At 35.3% G+C, this 20,437-nt stretch overlaps 1 protein-coding gene across 1 annotated transcript in view; it reads right to left on the bottom strand.

Annotated features, from left to right (window-relative positions):
• LOC114340785 (trypsin-1) overlaps positions 1 to 20,437 on the bottom strand; it is an 83,181-nt gene that overhangs the window by 26,032 nt on the left and 36,712 nt on the right. The window contains exon 2 of the mRNA XM_050660108.1: positions 17,336 to 17,519. Coding sequence (XP_050516065.1) covers positions 17,336 to 17,519 — 184 coding nt within the window. The remainder of the gene's footprint in view (positions 1 to 17,335; positions 17,520 to 20,437) is intronic.

The raw sequence follows: 20,437 nt of genomic DNA, 5'->3' as shown, positions 1-20,437 counted from the left end.
AAATAGGTCCAGATATCACAAAAGAAGAAATAGCACATGAATTAAAAACAATGAAGAACGGAAAAAGCCCTGGGCCTGACTTGCTTTCTATCGAATTAATAAAAATTATAGATGAACAGCACATTTATGTTCTACTTTTAAACCAAATTTATAGCTCAGGCGTATTACCCAAAGAATGGTTAACGTCGATCTTTGTTCGTCTCCCAAAAAAGAAAAACGCAAGAGAATGCGCCGATTACCGCACCATCAGCTTGATGTCCCATGTGTTGAAGTTGCTACTGAAAGTCATCCATAACCGAATATATCATAAACTGGACATAGATATTAATGATACATAATTTGGGTTTGGCAAAGGCCTAGGAACGCGTGAAGCTCTTCTCTCACTTAATATCCTAATACATAGGTGCCTAGACGTCAATCAAGATATGTATGTCTGTTTTATTGACTATAATAAAGCTTTCGATAAAGTACGACATGAACAATTAATGAATGCCCTGAACATCAAGAAAACAAAATTTATGAGAATATCTAAAACTCAAAGAAATAACGAGAATCTCCTAATAAACGGAACCAACGTCGAACGAGTAGACAAATATGCATATCTTGGAACAATTATCAACTCTACAAATGATTACAACTCTGTTTTACGGAATGGAAGCTTGAACCTTAAATGCAGCATCAATGAAAAAACTGGAAGAAACTGAAATGTGGAATCATTCGAGATGTGGGTACATAGAAGAATTCTAAAAATATCATGGACGGAACACGTCACAAAAAAAGAGGTTCTGAGAAAGATGAATAAAGAAATGGAAGTCTTAAACACAATCAAAACCAGAAAATTGGAATATTTCGGACATATTACACGTGGAAAGAGATACAACTTGCTCCAACTCATTATGCAGAGAAAGATTCAAGGAAAAAGAAGCATAGGGAGACGCAGAATTTCGTGGCTACGCAACCTGAGAGAATGGTACGGATACACATCAAATGAACTTTTCAGAGCAGCCGTCTCCAAAGTCCGAATAGCTATGATGATTGTTGACCTCCGTCGCGGAGATGGCACTTGAAGAAGAAGATATTAGTATTTATTATTTCTCAGTGTGTGGCCTAGGTATGATGTTAGTCTAACTTTCACTATGTTCAAACGTTGTCGTTCCATGCCTATTCTAAGCAACACTCCTTTGTTTAAGGTATGCGATGTCTATAAAATCTTAGAATTCTCCGATCGATCCAAATTTTAGAGGACACCAATTTATTTACGGTTGATGTTTTAAGTGTCAACGTTTCAACTACATATAACTAGAAGAGTCGGCCAAACGTAGCATTTTGGTAAACGTAGTCGAACTTTGAGTTTTATTCAAGAGTCACATAGCAGTCCTTTGATATTTTTGAAAGTTTTTTCTGCCCTATTCTTTTCTCGTGATTATTTATAGATGAGGATTTAGGCTGCTATCGATCCAACATCCCAGGTACTTGAACTTGTTGATCTGTTCTGAAATGTGCCCGTTTGGATAAAGAGGATAAACAGAAAAGGATACACGGATTGACAATATAAAAAAGCTCTATACAGAGGAAGAACAAAATGACGCTAGAATCGGAAACATTAGAAATTACCACAAATGATAAACTTAATATAAATACACTTTTTCTTCTTCTTCTTTTGCCCTTTAATTCGTCCAATTTTGGACATAGGCTTCCCCCAGTTTCCTCCATTCGCTTCTGTTTAGTGCTTTCTGTTTCCAGTGCGTTCCTCCTATCTTTTTAATGTCGTCTCCCCATCTCACCTGGGGTCGTCCTCTTGCTCTCTTTCCTGTCCATGGTCTCCATTGTTGTATCGTGCTATTCCACCTATTGTCCTTTGTCCTATTTGTCTAGCGTTATGACCTGCGAAGCTCCATTTTAGCCTGGCTATATATTGGCCTGCGTCTTTGACTTTTGTTCTATTTCTGACCCAGTTGTTTTGCTTTTTGTCTGTCAATTTTACTCCTAACATTGCTCTCTCCATGGCTCTTTATGTCTTCATTATTTTATCCATTATTTTATATAAATACACAGGAAGTTCTAAAAACACTGGAGAAGCTCAAGAACAGAAAAGTTACAGGTAAAGAAAGAATACCAAACGAATCACTGAAATATTGTGGAGAAGCAATGAAAGAACAATTAACATTAAGTAACAAAATCATTTAACACAATAAATAAAACACCGGAAATTGGAGACCTAGCGAACTATTTCTACTATCCAAAAAAAGAAATTCGGCTTATGTACATATATTATGTACACAACAAATAGGGTAGTCAAGACAGCGAGAGACGGTTTCCCAATAGGAAGACGATCAGTGGGAAGACCACGAAAACGATGGAACGACAACTTACTAGAGGCATATTAAAAAAAAACAGACAGAGTTATGTCTATACAAAAAGAAGAAGAAGGAAAAAAGAGAAATAAAAAATGGGTCAGAAAATTACTACGGAGTATACATTTGAAGGGTTAAGGGAAAAAACAAGGAATGTCACGTTATCTTTGTTTTGAGAAAATAGGAAATTTAATGTTTGTGACTACATATCTTTAAACCATTGCACTGAAGAAATAGTATTTATGTTTATTTAGTAAACTTAAAGTACATTGTATTTAATACACAAACACATTTCAACCAAATTTTTATAGAACAGAGATAAAAAAATTAAAAAGTAGCTAACTACAAATAAAATCTGAAAAAAACAAGGACTGTCCAAACATCACGTTATATTTTACGTTACAAACATTAGTTGCACCAGCTGATAGAAAGACTGAAAACAAAATTATGACAATAATAATGGCAATAAAAATTATAACAAAAGGAAATACATTATTTTTTTTTGATAGTTTAATGCAATGGTCGCCTGATTTTTTTGACTTTTTGAGAGCAGCCTTTTTAAAATTATAGAATGTCTGTGTCTTACGTTTGTGTAACTCATTTTGAATTACTAGTTTGCGAATTTCTGCAGCAACCATATCATAATTTAATGATTTTAATATCGCCTGGAATTCATCACATGCTGAACATGTGTCTGATCTTGGGTAACCAAAGGGCAAACGAAATTTGCTGATAATATGTAACGTAAGAAACTTTAATAGTCGGATGTTTTTCTTTGAACAAGTTGAACATTTTTGTAATGTTCAAACTCTCTGGTAAATACTTTTTCTTAGATTCGTGTAAACTGTAATAGGATATTCTAGTTTTAAAAGACTTTATGTGGTTATATACTGCTTCACGCGATTCTGGATGCAACTTTCTATGCTGGGAACCATGCTTACCACGTTTGTATTGTCCAGAAGTTCCTGTAGCTTTTAAATTTTTTTGTAAGTGTTCAATTTTGCCCTTAGTTACACCATGTATTGACATGAATGCTTTAAAACACACATTAATCTCTTGAGAAACTCCATTTAGACCAGGGCGCATCTGTAAAAATATTAGTACATTTGGACGTTGAGAGGTGACTCAAATTTTTTTGCAAAAATAGCTTGAAAATAAATCAAATAATAATATTTGAGTTATCCTCCCTCTCAAAAAGGTCCGGAACATTGTTTAAATAATCAAAATGTTAAAAAATTAAGGAAGAATTCGATTTTTTTCTTGGTTTTTTAATTATAACTTTAAAAGTATTCATTTTCCAGAAAAGTTGTACTGACATAAAAGTTGCGTAATTAAATTTTCTACAATATAGAATTGGTTAAAAATTTAAAAAATAGTCACCCTTGTTGCAAAATAGCAATAATTGTGAAAAAAACATACAAAAATAAGTATTAGTATTTTACGTTTTTCAACCATTTGTGCTACACTTAGGACCTTCATATTTTACCCTGAAAAACTTTATGATACAGTAAAACAATACAGTAAATTTCATTAAGATCGGTTCAATAGATTTTGCAAAATAAATTTTGAAATCCAGCTTTCGTAAAAAAAATTCATTTTTTCAAAATGTTACAGGACTGAAAATAAAGCAGATAGCAAGTTGAAAATTTTTTTGCGTATAGAAGTGTACTGTACCTTTCATTCGCAATTTTGCAAAATTAAAATCGATTAACACCACTGCGTCAGGAATTTTTTTAAATAAACATTAATTATTGGTGCTACGCGCAGGACAGCAGATAGTTTACTCTGATTGGGCATTCCAATGACCTTTGATAACGATTGATACATTTTAATTTTTATTACATTTCGATATAAATAAATCAATTTGTTTATTGCAAAATAAAAACACATACTTTATCCTTTGAAATAACACTTTTATTAGCAAAAACTTTCTTTGTTCATATATTTTAACTTAAATAATAAAAGTTTATTATTTTTAAACATATGCAATTGTTTAAACAATATTTCACAAACAATAATAAAATTAGTTTGATTTTTGTGGAATTAAAATATTAAAATACAACATAATGTAACAAATTAATTATTGACCTACCCTCGTATACCAGCTCCCGTCTCCGCACAGACAGAACACTATCGATGTTTCGAGATACGCCGATGCAGCGCCGATGACGTGCAAGCGGTCACATGGACATAGCTGGAGATATATAGATATTTCTGGAATATCTGTATCGCATATATATAAATAGGACATATTTGTAAATAGAGTTAGTCTTAAGCTAAAGTTTGTAAAGTAAACTTGTATAAATAAAAAAATAAAGTCGTATATAAATTACGAACCGCTAGTTTTATTGTAATTAGAAGTAATTACAGTAAATAACCGCTACAGTGGTGTTAACGGTGTGGAGTGTAAATAAATGAAAAGTGAAAAAAAGACTTTTGAACTTTATTCGTCGGGAATAATCGGAGTGCGTTAATTGTTCGGTATTCGGAAAGACTTTTGAACTTTATTCGTCGGGAATAATTGAAGTGCGTTGATTGTTCGGTATTCGGAAAGACTTAGACATTTTGAAAAGTACGTGTGTGCCGACCAAAGATGTTGCTACAAGAACTGACCATAAAACAGCTCCGTGAACAATTAGAAGAGTACGAATTAGACAGCAGTGGGTGCAAGATAGTCCTACAAGCACGACTCAAGGATGTCCTCACGAAGAACGGAGATGACCCAGAGACGTTCCACTTCCAGTCAGCAGAACAAGTAATCTTATCGAAATTAAAAACTGTTTCTGAAACGATCAATGAAACTTCTAGAAAAAGCGACGATAAATTCGAAAATGTTGCTAAAAGATTCGACGAGACTTCTCAAAAGATTGATGAAACTTGTAGAAAAAGCGACGATAAATTCGAAAATGTTGCTAAAAGATTCGACGAGACTTCTCAAAAGATTGATGAAACTTGTAGAAAAAGCGACGATAAATTCGAAAATGTTGCTAAAAGATTCGATGAGACTTCTCAAATAATTAAAGACGTATGTAGTCAAAACAATGAGAAATTCGAAAGTGTTTCGCAAAAGATTGACGAAACTTTTAAAGAGGTCTGTAGACAAAACAACGAAAAACTTGAAGAAGTTTGTAGACAGAACGACGAGAAATTTGAAGAAGTTTCTAGAACATTCGATAAGATGCAGAAAAGTGTAGAGACCGTAGAAGAAAAGATCAAACAACTAGAGAGCATGATAACCGATACAAAAGTACAACCATCAGTTAATGCAGCAGCGTTAGATCCTGTGGTGAAAGATGAACTACCGAGAGACGAAACGTCGCATAATATGAGATTCAAATTACCACCATTTGATGGAAAGTCCTCTTGGTCCATATACCTTAAACAATTTGAAGCTATTGCGACCGCCAATCATTGGACCGAACAAGAAAAGGCTGTTTCCTTGACTGCTGCTTTGCGAGGTGATGCTGCAGATATATTAAGATCAATTCCTAAGGGTCAAGAAAATTGTTACCAGACCTTGTTCACTCGTCTAGAAAAACGCTATGGAGATGCCCATCTACAACAAGTATACAAAGCACAACTGCGAAGTAGAAGTCAACGAGCAAGTGAGAATCTGCAAGAATTTGAAGCAGATGTGGCTCGTGTGGTGCGGTTGGCTTATCCAGAGGTGCCAGACAGCGTTTTAGAAGAAATTGCAGTAGATACCTTCGTCAATGGGCTGAAAGATAATGAACTACAGAAAGCTTTACGACTAGCAAGACCGAAAGTTTTAGATGAAGCACTTGCTATTGCATTGGAACACGAAACGGCTAGTCAAACTTCACGAGGCCATAGAGTAAGAACCATTGAAGAAAGTGACGAACACAACGATGAACGTCTGGAGGAAATTATACGGAGAGTATTAAGTAATCAGATGCCAAAGAGACGCGAGCCTAGATGTTGGAATTGTGGAGACGTAGGCCACATTCGTCGTAATTGTAAGAAGATCGTACAGCCGTCGGAAAACTAGAGCGGGTCGACACCAAGGGGCAACTGCCGACCTCGAGAACTAGAGCCCCCATAGTAACTGTCAACCTTACGTCCTCCGGTGGAATCCACAACTTATACATCGAAGGTCGTATCAGTAATAGATGTAGATCATTTTTGGTGGATACAGGTGCAACGAGAACTATCGCACGTCCAGATGTAGTACGAGACCATAATAAATTATCACCTGCAACAGTAAAGCTTAGAACAGCGACTGGTGAGCTAATTAATACATATGGCGAGGCTAATATGTCAGTATCCATTGGCCAGACCACAGTTGAACATCAAGTATTAATTGCCGAGATCTCCGACGAATTCATATTGGGGATGGACGTACTAAGGAAAGTGGGGGCAATATTGGATGTTCAAAATGGAGTTCTCAAGATCAATGGTGAAGAGTTGCCCTTTCACGACGACAAAGAAGATGTCATCCGCTTACTTACTACATGCGACGTAACCATACCCGGTAATAGTGAAAAAATTCTGATGACCATGCTTGATGGACACTGCCGAGAGGGAAGTTTAAGGATGGTCGAAGATGTGGATAATGTCGAGTTCCTAACGGCGAAAACTTTGGTAAAAGTTCGAGATGCGATCCCTGTAAGAGTTATGAATTTAAGGGAAACTGCTATCAAGTTAAGTAGAGGAGCTTTGATCGGGCAGTGTGTTCCCGTGGCTTCAATTTGCTCTGTGAATACCAATGAGAAATCATCGAAGGCGAAGTATCCAAAGGAGCTTGTTGAGATGATCATTGAAAGATGCCAAGATCTTGATCATGAACGAACGGAAAAAGTGACATCTATGCTGATAGAGTATCAAGATGTTTTTGCTATTGACACGAAGGATAAGGGAAAAACAAGCATAGTAACGCATAAAATAAATACCGGAGACGCTCAGCCAATCAGACAACGGCCTAGACGACTTCCATTTGCGAAAAGAGATGAAGCCGAAGAGATTATCAAGGATATGGACAAACAAGGGGTAATTGAACCATCGAACAGTCCATGGACATCACCAGTAGTTCTGGTAAAGAAGAAAGATGGTTCAACGCGTTTTTGTATCGACTACCGCCAGCTCAATGCGGTAACAAAAAAAGATAGTTATCCTTTGCCCAGAATAGACGATACATTGGATACTCTCTCCGGTTCTCGTTGGTTTTCCACACTCGATTTAAAAAGTGGATATTGGCAAGTAGACATGGAGCCAGCCGATCGGGAGAAAACCGCATTTTCGATAGGATCAGGGCTTTGGCAGTTTACGGCTATGCCGTTTGGTTTATGTAATGCCCCTGCCACATTTGAAAGATTAATGGAGGCAGTTTTAAGAGGTCTAACATGGAAAACATGCCTGGTTTACTTGGATGATGTAATTGTGGTTGGAAGGTCCTTTGATGAACATGCCAAGAATCTAATAGACGTCTTTCAACGATTGAGGGCAGCGAACTTGAAGTTAAGTCCGAAGAAATGTCACATGTTTCGACGAGAAGTTAAGTACTTAGGACATATTGTATCGAGTAATGGTGTAACAGCTGATCCTGAAAAGATTGATGCAATTAAAGATTGGCCAGTACCAAAAGATAAACATGAAATTAGAAGTTTCCTTGGCCTATGTACATATTACCGACGATTTGTCAAAGGATTTGCCAATATCTCCAAGCCCCTAACAAAGTTGACGGAGGAGGGCAAAGAATATACATGGAGTGAGGAGTGTCAAAAAGCTTTCGAACAACTACAAAGGGCTCTGATCAGTGCACCGATATTAAGCTACCCGGGACAGGCAGGAAAATTTGTTTTGGATACCGATGCTAGCAACAGTGCCATAGGAGCTGTTCTCTCACAAATCCAGGATGGACAGGAAAAAGTCATCGCTTATTTCAGCAAAGTCCTGTCGAAACCAGAAAGAAACTATTGCGTTACCAGAAGAGAACTGCTGGGTGTAGTGAAGGCTTGCGAACATTTCCATAAATACTTGTACGGCAGAAAGTTCCTTCTTCGAACAGATCACGCTGCTCTAAAATGGCTCATACAATTCCGTAATCCAGAGGGCCAGATGGCAAGATGGTTAGAACGACTTCAAGAATATGATTATGAGATAGAACACAGGGCCGGAAGAGTTCATTCAAATGCTGATGCCCTTTCGAGACGACCATGCAGTGCAAATTGTAATCACTGTGCCAAATTAGAGGAACGATTTTGCCCCGTGAGACGAACCACCGTCGTTAATGAGCAATGGCAGCCACAACAGTTACAAGAAGCCCAAGAAGACGATCCATGTATAAAAAGAGTATTGGATTGGATGCGTCGAGGTGAGAGACCTAGTTGGCAAAACATTAGTGCATGTAGTCCGGAAGTCAAGGCCTACTGGAGCCAATGGAATTGCCTGATACTAAAAGATGATCTTCTGTACAGAACCTTTGAGAACGATGATGGTACAGAATCTAAGCTTCAGTTGATTGTACCTAAAAGTAAAGTGTCAGAAGTATTGCGTCAGTTGCATGACGGTACATCAGGTGGACACTTTGGTATTACGAAGACTCTGCAAAAGGTTCGAGAACGGTTCTATTGGGTGAACTGTAAAGATGATGTAAGAAGATGGTGCCGGAAATGTGAACTGTGTGCATCCGGTAATGGTCCAGTTGGTAAAAAGAGAGCACCCATGAGACAGTACAATGTTGGAAGTCCTATGGAAAGAGTAGCAATCGACATTGCAGGTCCATTTCCAGAAACCGATGCTGGAAATAAATACATTCTGGTAGCCATGGACTATTTTACGAAATGGACCGAGGCCTATGCATTACCGAATCAAGAAGCTGCTACCGTTGCAGAGGTACTTGTTAAAGAATTCTTCAGCCGATTTGGTGTTCCCTTGGAGATCCACTCCGACCAAGGGCGAAACTTTGAGTCAGCTCTTTTCCAAAACGTTTGTAAATTGATTGGTGCCAATAAGACCAGAACAACACCCCTGCATCCTCAATCAGATGGAATGGTCGAGAGGATGAACCGAACGATGGGTAAACACTTGTCTAAAGTTGTATCTGAACATCAGCGAGATTGGGACCAACACATTCATTTATTCCTGATGGCCTACCGCTCGGCCGTGAATGAAACTACAGGTCAAACACCAACCTGCCTGATGTTGGGTCGTGAAGTTCGTTTGCCCTGCGGCCTAGAGTTTGGCTGCAGACCTTCCGAGGAATATGTTGCAGGCGAAGAATACGTAGACCGCCTGAAGTTACGAATGAACAACATTCATGAACTTGCCCGACAACACATCCAGATAGCCAGTGACAGAATGAAAGATCAATATGATTCTCGCTGCAAGAATGAAAGCTTCGAAGTAGGTGATCTTGTCTGGCTTTATAATCCACAACGTCGTCGAGGCCTGTGTCCTAAACTGCAAAGACAATGGGAAGGTCCGTATGAAGTTAAGAAGAAAATAAATGACGTAATATACAGAATTAAGAAGTTACCAAACGGTAAACCAAAAGTTATTCACATAAATCGTCTTGCACCATATGCTGGCTCAAATGAAACAGAGGAAGCCCGAGTCCTCCAACAGGAGATGAAAGATGCACCACAGCCAAGTTTTAAGGAATTTATGTCAAATTACGCAGAAAGAAAGAGTGCTAGATTCGGCGTGACCACAGAAGTTCAGCAAGATCTGTTTGGTGTTCCAGAAAACGTCTCTCTAGCCCACTGTGTTGCACAAGACCTCGAGATGACTAAAGGAATCTCGTCCGTATTCAATAGAAAGTTCGGCCGCCTGGACGAGTTAAGGAATCAACAACCTAAAATTGGAAGAGTATTGCGATTGGAAGATGGTCCTCGATCTTTGCTGTATATAGTGACCAGGAAGTCTTATACGGACACGCCAAGCTACGAGAACATATGGCGTGCTCTAACTAATTTGAAGAAAATGGTCTGTAATTATGACATCAAAGATTTGGCTTTACCAAAAATTGGCCATGCAGTAGAAAATCTGGATTGGAAGATTGTGAGAAGCATGCTGGAAGTGATCTTCAGAGAAACTGGCGTACGGATTACTGTGTGTTGCATGAACCCGAAGATGTCATACCCTTCAAAGACAGTAGACTGTTACTTCTTTTCTAGGGGTGTATGCAGAGCTGGAGAATCCTGTAGATTCCGCCATCCTGGGCCATCTAGAGTTGCTGATCGGGACGCTCAGATCTTAAGAGGGGAGCAGTGTAACAAATTAATTATTGACCTACCCTCGTATACCAGCTCCCGTCTCCGCACAGACAGAACACTATCGATGTTTCGAGATACGCCGATGCAGCGCCGATGACGTGCAAGCGGTCACATGGACATAGCTGGAGATATATAGATATTTCTGGAATATCTGTATCGCATATATAAATAGGACATATTTGTAAATAGAGTTAGTCTTAAGCTAAAGTTTGTAAAGTAAACTTGTATAAATAAAAAAAATAAAGTCGTATATAAATTACGAACCGCTAGTTTTATTGTAATTAGAAGTAATTACAGTAAATAACCGCTACAATAATATAGAGTAAGAAAATAATATATTAGATAAAGATTGGAAGAAATTTTGGTGGAAATCAACTTGTGTGAATCTAACACCGCTGTCCTGCGCGTAGCACCAAAAATTATTGTTTATTTCAAAAATTTTCTGACGCCGCAGTAATTAATTGATTTTAATTTTGAAAATTGCAAATGAAAGGTACAGTACAATTCTATAAGCAAAAAAAAATTTAAATTGCTATTTAAATTGCTTTCAGTCCTGTAACATTTTGAAAAAATGAATTTTTTTGCGAAAGCTGGATTGCAAAATTTATTTTGCAAAATTTATTAAACCGATCTTAAAGAAATTTACAGTATTGTTTTACTGTATCATAAAGTTTTTCTGGGTGAAATATGAAGGTCCTAAGTGTAGCATAAATGGTTGAAAAACGTATAATGCTAATACTTGTTTTTGTATGGTTTTTTCGCAATTATTGCTATTTTGCAACTAGGGTGACTATTTTTTAAATTTGTAACCAATTTTATATTGTAGGAAATTTAAATACGCAACTTTTATGTCAGTACAACTTTTCTCGGAAATGAATACTTTTAAAGTTATAATCAAAAAACGAAGAAAAAAATCGAATTTTTCCTTCAATTTTTGACATTTTGATTATTTAAACAATGTTCCGGACCTTTTTGAGAGGGAGGGTAACTCAAATATTATTATTTGATGTATTTTCAAGCAATTTCTGCAAAAAAATTTGAGTCACCTCTCAACGTCCATCTCAAAACAGATCCGCCCTGGACTAATTAGGCTTAATTCTAACTTTATAGGCCGTGCCGTTTCTAACACTTCAGGCTTTTGAGCTATGGCTGTACAGAAGGATCCTAAAGATACCATGCACAGACAAAGTCACCAATGAAGAAGTACTACAGCTACGGAGGATGAACACAACCGCAGATTTATTGAACATCGTGAAGGGCCGTACTTAGGACTTAAGAAATCAAGGCAGATACGAGCTACTCCAATGCAGTTTACAAGGTAAAATTGAAGGAAACAGGGCCCAGAACGAAGAAGAATATTCTGCTTTGCTAACATGAGAGTATGGTGTAGAAAGATCTCAACACACCTATTCCGTATAGCAACTAACAAAGTCATCTTAGCCAGAAGTATCACCAACGTTCGGATGGACTGGCACCCTAAGAAGAAGAAGAACTTTCTAACAAACATAAACAAAGGAAACTAAACGATTAAACTCGCAATAAAAACGTAGTTAATTTTTGTTTTTGTTCAAGTGGACTCTACTTGTTTTTATCTTTCACGCGTGGACATTTCCAGTTTTTTTTCCTTCGCAGTACTATTTTAAACAGGCATATTTATTGGACGGTCAAAGTAATTATCTACCACTCTACTGTAAATAGTAAATACATAAAATATCTGTTAGAAAGTATCAATATCTCAATTTCGCATAAAATGTGACATTCCCTGTTTTTTTCCTTCACCCTTCATTTATTAAATACTATCCTAAAGCTTAGGTACAACTAAAATTTTAACATTTTAATAAAAGGTTTCCTTACCGAAAGATCGTGTACAGATGAAATATTCGCCATAAAGCAAATTACTGAGAAAGCACTAGAGTATAATAGACCAGCATTTCTGTGTCTGATTGACAGCGTATAAGAAAGCATTTGACAGAGTAATACTGAAAGATGTAATTCATCTTTTGTATAATATAAAAGTTCTCCTAAATAGACATATTGAAAATATCTACTAAAAAAACTTACATAACCTATAAATATAAGCAGCGGAATAAAACAGGGAGACTCACTGGACCCTTAATTGAGCAGTTTAATTTAATCATCGATGGAATCATAAAAAATGTCAACAGATGAAGGGGATACTGAATAAAAACACTCTAACGAAGTAAAAATACTTTGTTACACAGACGGTGCAATATTTATAGACAAGTTGAATAGAGTCAATAAATTTAATATAAGAGTAAACACTAGTCCACAGATTTAATATAAGAACAAAAAAAAATAATATGACAATTTTAGCTCAAAAAATTAAAACAATAGTAATCAGCAATAAACCAATCAGCTGTAAAGTAGAAATTTATTGCATTAGTATTAGTCCATTAAAATGTTACATTTTTTAAGCCATACCCTGCATTTGTTAGAGGAGTCAATTTTATTTCTTTAATGCGTGGGGGGATCAGTAGAAGCTTAAGTTCAAGTTTTTGGGGTCACCACCCTTGTCCCCCGGCCAGGGCCGCCGAGAGGGATGAGCGGGCCCCGGAAAAAAGTGAAGGGCGGACCCCCGGTAAAAAGTGAAGAGCGAAAAAAATTGTTTAATTTTTATAGAAATAAAATTATTAATAATAATATACATTTCAAATATAAATTTGATTAAATTTTTATTATATTTATAATACAGGTTCTTTTCGAATTTTCTAATTGGCAAAAATGTCTCTAATTTTCGAAAAATTGCATAATTTTGCCAAATCATTCTCAATTCACAAACTTGATATACAGCTAACCGATCCTGTTTCATTCTAGCTATCATTGCCTCATAGCATTTTTTATGCGAAAAAGAAAACTAAAGGATCTTTCTGCTTCTGCGACTGTCATCGGTAATGTGCAAAATATTCTAACAAAATAACGATTCAAATTTGAGATGTTTAATTTTATTAAGCAAATCTATTGGAGAAAATTGAGATTCACCAATATTATCCTTTTACATATATCGCTCTCAAATGAAAAATTCCATCTATCAATTCTTCACTGATGTCTTCTTTATAAAACTCGCTCAATACATATATCAATTTTTTTCTTAATATTGCCGTCATCTTTATCTCGTAATATCCATAAAATATTAAATAGTGAATGAATTTTATTTTCCGCATTAAATCTTCTGGTTCTTGCTTATTATATGACAATATTAAAAAACATTCCTAGAAGCCCCGATATATTTTTAATCTCCATATCTATACCATATTTTTATCTGACTGCACTGTAGTATTTCACCCCTGAGATTTATTGCTGTTAAAATTTTAAACAAAATCGATTAAAGGTCATAATATTAAATATAGCCGAGTATTATCTAATTAAACGCATTATGGACATAAATTGAAGAGCAAAAAACGGGAAAAATTACGTATTTGGTCTGGTCGACGCCGGGCCCCTTACATCGCCGGGCCCCGGTAAAATGTACCGGCTGTACCGCCCTCTCGGCGGCCCTGCCCCCGGCCGCCATCTTGGAAATGGGATGCAAAGGGGTTTCGCACTATACCTCCTAACCTACCAACCCTACGAAAAATCTAGTTGAGCATAAAATATAGCAAATTAAATTTTCTACAATTTTGTTTTTATTACTTTTTATCGTCAAGTGACCAACAAAAAAGATATAAACAAAAATATGTAAACATTTTTTAACAAGTTTCCTTTTGGAGGTTAAAACTTTTTTCAGTTCATTTTGAAATAAAATAACATTATAGCAATTTTGTAGAGGGTTTTTCAGCGAACAATTTCCACTATAAAGTTGTTTAATTCTGTAACGTTACAAACGTCACATCTTTGATATTTTGTTTTTAAATAATTATTTTATCTTATTTTCTTTAATATTTCATTAATAATTATCTTCTTCTAATTGGTTTACCCATTTTCCCCTTTAAAAATCGGTTGGCGCTCTCTTTTATTATCCTCTTTTATTATCCTCTGTTATTTCTATTTAATATATTTCTTTTCATCTAAAATCTAAATCATCATTCTGAACGCACCTCGTACATACTTACTCTGTAGGTATCTGTCTCAATTCGGAACATGCCCGCCACCTATGTCGCACTGTCATGAAAGTGTCACTTCATCCGTCATCCCTACTCCCTGACAGACTGGAAGGGAAAAATTAATCCTTAAAAAGGCATGTAATTCGAAAAATAAATCATTTTATTTCAACAAATCATCTTCCTCTTGGGTTTTTTTGGAAAGAGATCAACCTTTCCCTCTTCGGGAACCTAAGCCTCACATCACCGGTGATGCACACTTGAAGGCGAAGACAATGACATCCAGACTGCACAACCACCACCTCTAGCTGCAGGGGCCTTGGGCCGAAGATCCGCCCAGGCCTACGAGAAGTCTACAACAGCAGTACCATACGACATCAAGAAGATACCATCAGCTACCAAAAGCCATAAGTATAATCCAGAATTGTTAGTTTTTGGCAAGAATTTGAATACATTTGTTAATGCAATTTACTAAGTCATTTTATTTATTATATCTTTATGAACAATAAACATGATTAGTTAAAAACTATGTTTTGTTTGCTTCCATTCCAATTTTCAGAGTTCATTCTAAGGTTAGGACAAGACGAACACACACCTGAGTGACTGAGCTAAGCTAAGGGTGTAACGATGGCTATCTTGGTTAGTTGAGGTAATATTTTCGAATATTGTTTCAATTAGCGGGGTAGTCCATCGCTTTTTCGTTTCAATTCTATTTATTTATACAGGTTTTGCAGCGCTCCAAACTTGAACTTGACCAGATTTTCGAATGCTCATAGGGATACAATAAAAACAAAAGTTAGGATTACTTTTCTATTTTTAGATAGATAATTTTTTATGATTTTAACATTCCTATGCTATTATTAATCTGTTTTTGACCTTTCTCCCCACTATAAAACTTATAACCCTAAGCATATAGAAAAGGCTCAAGAATTTGTTTGAGGACAAATTCGCCGGTTTAGAAGAAGAATGACGCAACCGTAAAATGCAAAATTCTTAAGAAGAGCAAAAAAAACGATGTCTGGTATCAAAATCATAAAGTATGATCAAAATTAGCCATTCACCACAGCATGGTCAGGATCTCGAGATATAAGCGTTTTTTGGAGTGTGCTGCTTGTCTATGAAGTAACATAACTTTTTTCCTATTGTATATTTTGACTTAAAATTCTCCAAAAAACTTCTTCATGCATTATATTTTATTGTTGTGTTGGTTAAAATTAGAAACTTAAAAGTTTGTCACTCAACTTTTTTAAGTAAACATGAAACGAACGAAATATGATGACAAAATGTTTAAAAATTAATAACTCTTTTTTAATGTGTTTAAACATTTTGGAAAAATTTCACTGTTATCTACATACTTCAGAGATAACACAGTAAAATTTTCAAAAGGAAATATTTACAGTGACCAAAGATACAGCGAGGTAAATTTGAAAAATCATCAAAATTGATTTTTGGCATTCTTGTATAAAATTTGATTTTTGAACATGTTCCACCAACTCTAGATAAAAATAAATTTCAGATTCGGATTCAGCGACCTTGAAAACATAAAAATAGACCAAAATTGGTCATTCACCTTAAATTTTCGTGGTCGGCATAACGGTTGATGCCGCTCGCCTAATATTATATTAGATAGAAAAGTATTGTTTTTATTGTATTCCTATGAGAATTCGAGAATCTGGTCAAGTTTGGAGCGCTGTAAAACCTAGGTAATAAATAAAATTAAACAAATTTATGGTGAAAATTGTTCATTGAAAAATCCTCTACAAAATCGCTATGATGTTATTTTATTGTGAAATGAACGGAAAAAAAGTTATAACCTCCAAAAGGAAACTTCTTACAAAATTTTCTCTTATTTTTGTTTATAACTTTTTTGTTGGTCACTTGACCATAAAAATTAATACATATAAAATTGTACAAAATTTAATTTGCTACATTTTATGTGTAATTAAATTTTCTGTAGGATTGCTAGTTTAGGAGATACAGCGCGAAAGCCCTTTGCACACCTTTTTCCAATATGGCGGCCGGGGGACAAGAGTGGCGACCCCAAAAACTTGAACTTAAGCTTCTACTGAAACCTCCTATACATTAAAAAAATAAAAAAACTCCTCTAAGAAATGCAACCCTAAATGTAACATTTCAATTGAGTATATTGAAAAAGTAATGTAAATAAAATGCATTAAAAATTTCACTGTCCAACTATGAAGACATAGACAATAGACATCAAGTACAAAAAGCAAGTAGGCGGACAGGATACTTTAATAATACTACATGGCGAAACTAAGATATTATAACTGAGATAAAGTCAAGAATTTATAAAGCCAGTGTATGACCAATAATGACATATGCATCAGATACAAGATCCAATACATACAGCCACAACACAAAGACTACTGGAAACGGCAGAGATGAGAGTACTAAAAAGAATTACAGGAAAGACGGTGAAATATCGACAAAGGTGTGAAGATATTAGAAGAAAAATTATTAACGAATGGACAATTAATAGAAAAAGAACTGCATGGAATAACCACATAAGCAGAGGGGGGAAGACCCATATGGTCAAAATAGCAAGAGATATATCACCAAAAGAAGTATGGGACGATTGAGCAAAAGAGGGAGTGACAACCCTCTATAGAAATATCAATCCGCCAATCTGACATAATTTATTATTAAAACATATGACTTATTATCTTACGTGCAAAGGCAATGTCCTGCAGTCAACACAAACTTTTCTGAGATAATGGTTCCACCACAGAAATGTCCTCCTCTTCTTGTTAAGGAAACCAACCAAGGAAATTCAGCCTTTTCTGCATTTTCACCACCTACTACCCTACCTGTTCTAGTTGGTGCTTTTCTTTTCCCACAAGTGATATCAGCGACTAAAAAAGTTACAAATATTTCAATAATTAGTAGGCAGTTCTTTTAGATTTTTCCTAGACCAGAGAAATTAGTAAAATAAAATAAAGTCCTTTTTCGTGTCACTCTTCGACACAGGTATTTAGCAACTGCTTTTGATAAAGGGTAACCCCCTTAAGAGAGTCCCAATTCCCCTTACTCCCAGAATTCAATTTTTTATATTTTTTACGTTCTATGTGATAAAACTTAGCTCAATTTTAAAGGTCATTTTTTGGTTGGTGAGCAATACAATCAATTTAAGGTGGGATACATAAATTTAAAAATTGAGTGACAGTGAAAAGAAAAGTATTTTTGAAGTTTGTAAAATTTAATTCCTAGCAGAGGGTTCTCGGCTTATAAAGCCATCTTTAGAGCTATGGTCAATAATTTTAAAATACCACTTTGAAGAGAGAGGCACCCCATGTATGATTGAAACATTTTAACTTATGCAGTTATAAAAAAACTTTGTTCGAAGTTTGAAACTTCTGATGACTTGGCTGTGAAAAAATGGTTTAAAAATATCTAGAACTGCACAACGGACTACAACAAAATACACGTTAAAAAAATTTGAAGTTTGATCATGGTAAGGTGTTTAACCAATAGAAGGCAGCTTCTACTTCTTCCAACGTCTGTTTCTGATGGTAAGGTTTTTAACCTTACCATGATCAAACTTTTTTAACATGTTTTTGTGATAGTCTTTTGTACCGTTCTAGAATAGAATCGAAATATGCTTTATTGTCACAGAAAATTTTTACAATTTTATGGACAAAGCTTACATACAGTCAAAAGAAAAATAATATCAATAACAAATAACAACTACAATTTACTAAAATTAGATAAATCGTCAATATACATTATATGAGCTATAAAAGAAAAGACAAAAACAATTTATTGCAAAATTTATATAAATTGCAAATTGAACATACTTACAACAAATAAAATACAACATTAGGAACTGACAAGTTTAAGCTACTGCGTATGAAACCCAATTTTCTTAGTTATTCATTAAGAAATTCTTCCATTGAATAATATATTATGGTCTTTTAGATAGATAGGCTTTTCTCATTTTACGGAACTTTGGGAAAGATGTTGCCAGATTTAAGTTGTAACTGTAGATGGTTGTTAAGTTTTTTTGAGGAATACAATATAGATTTCTTTACTACAGTAAAACCTGTCAATAACGGTCACTAAAAATGACAGGACTATTGGCCGATATAAAAAGGTGGCCGCTAATACCAGGTTTTGTAGTCCACAAATTTTGGTTTGGGTAACTTTGAAACTGGCCGGCTAGTTCAGGTTTCCGGTTTTGACAGGTGGCCGTTAACACAGGTTTTACTGTAACTCAGTGGATGGGATCGGTAAATAAATATCAACGATTGAATTTCTGGTGGAGTAAAGATGATTGGGCCTTTCTGGAAAGACATGAAGGTGTTTACGAATTAAACAAACCGTTTCTAGAATATATATAAAGAATGAAGTGTTAAAATCTCTGAAGTAACTTCTGCAATGTGTAGATCTTCTGAGGCCAAGCAGATATCTTATTCCTCTTTTTTGCAATTTAAGAATAACATCAAATTGAGCAGCTGTACTAGAACCCCAAAAAGGAATACCATATCGAAGATGAGACTCGAACAACGAAAAATATGTTATTTTAGAAGATGCTACATTGAGTTCCCTTGAGATATTCTTATTGCATAGCAAGCTGAGGCGAGTTTCTTACTTAACGAATCGATACGAAGGGACCATTTCAGGTTGCTGTCTAAAAAAATACCAAGAAATTTTAGAGAATTAACGGTACTGATCTGGCTGTTATTAAGAGGCAAAGGTTGAAGAGCTCCTTTATAGGATAATGCTACTGTTTTATCTATGTTCAAAGAAAGTAAATTAGAATCAGACCAGGTCTTTATCGTCAGTAGATCCGAAGTTATAGTTTCATGAAGAAATGCAATAGTTGAGTTGCTCCAAATGATACTGGTATCATTAGCAAAAAGAAAAATTTTCCAAAAAATGTATAAACATTTTCAATTCATTTATTCTTTTGTTTAAGTATTAAGGAATCTTTCTTGTTGTAGCTTTTACCACGCTGAGCAGATGAGTTGTGAATTATTTAAAATTCTCTCATCTCAATTTCCTCGGCATCCTGTATGATTTATCAATTTTGAAAATCTCAGGAGGTGTAACCAAAGAAAGTATTCCACCTGTTGTCAATCTGCTGGTATGGAAACGATATTTATTGTCGTTTTCAGTGCTACTTCGATTGATAACTTACTTTGTTAAAAATTTTCCAATTGATTTTTAAATTACTGATGTTATTTATAAAAATAAGGAACTGAAGAGGACCCAATACTTAGCCTTGTGGTACTCCACATACAATGTTTTTGAGACTAGAGTCAGTATCATTTGCTCTAACTAGTTGTTTCCTATTATTCAAGTAGGATTGGAAGACATTTTTAATCCAATGCTTTACAACCAAAACATCAAAAGTTTCAAACTTGAACAAAGTTGTTTTTATATTAATAAAAAACTGCATAAGTTAAAATTTTTTTAATCACACTTGGGATCCCTCTCTCTTCATAGTGGTATTTTTAAATGATTGGCCATAGCTCTGAAGATGGCTTTATAAGCCGAAATCGAGCAGCTAGGAATTAAAGTTGACACACTTCCAAAAATATTTTTTTCCTGTCACTCAGTTGTCATAACTGTGTACAAAACATATCAGTTTTTACAATTTAAAAATGTCCAAAAATTATTTTTTATACACCTGTTGTAGGTTGAGGTTTTTTGACAAAATCGTAACTTTTTTGTACAGCTGGTTCCAAAAAAAACTGATACGACTCTTAAAGCGTATTTTGTAGAAAATTGAGCAGTGTATTTTGAACGATAAATACCTAATATTTACATA

Source organism: Diabrotica virgifera, chromosome 9 (genome assembly GCF_917563875.1).
Source record: "Diabrotica virgifera virgifera chromosome 9, PGI_DIABVI_V3a".
Classification (NCBI taxonomy): Eukaryota; Metazoa; Arthropoda; class Insecta; order Coleoptera; family Chrysomelidae; genus Diabrotica; species Diabrotica virgifera.
Note: the sequence above shows the minus strand (reverse complement) of the source record. Positions and strands in the feature narration are given on the sequence as shown.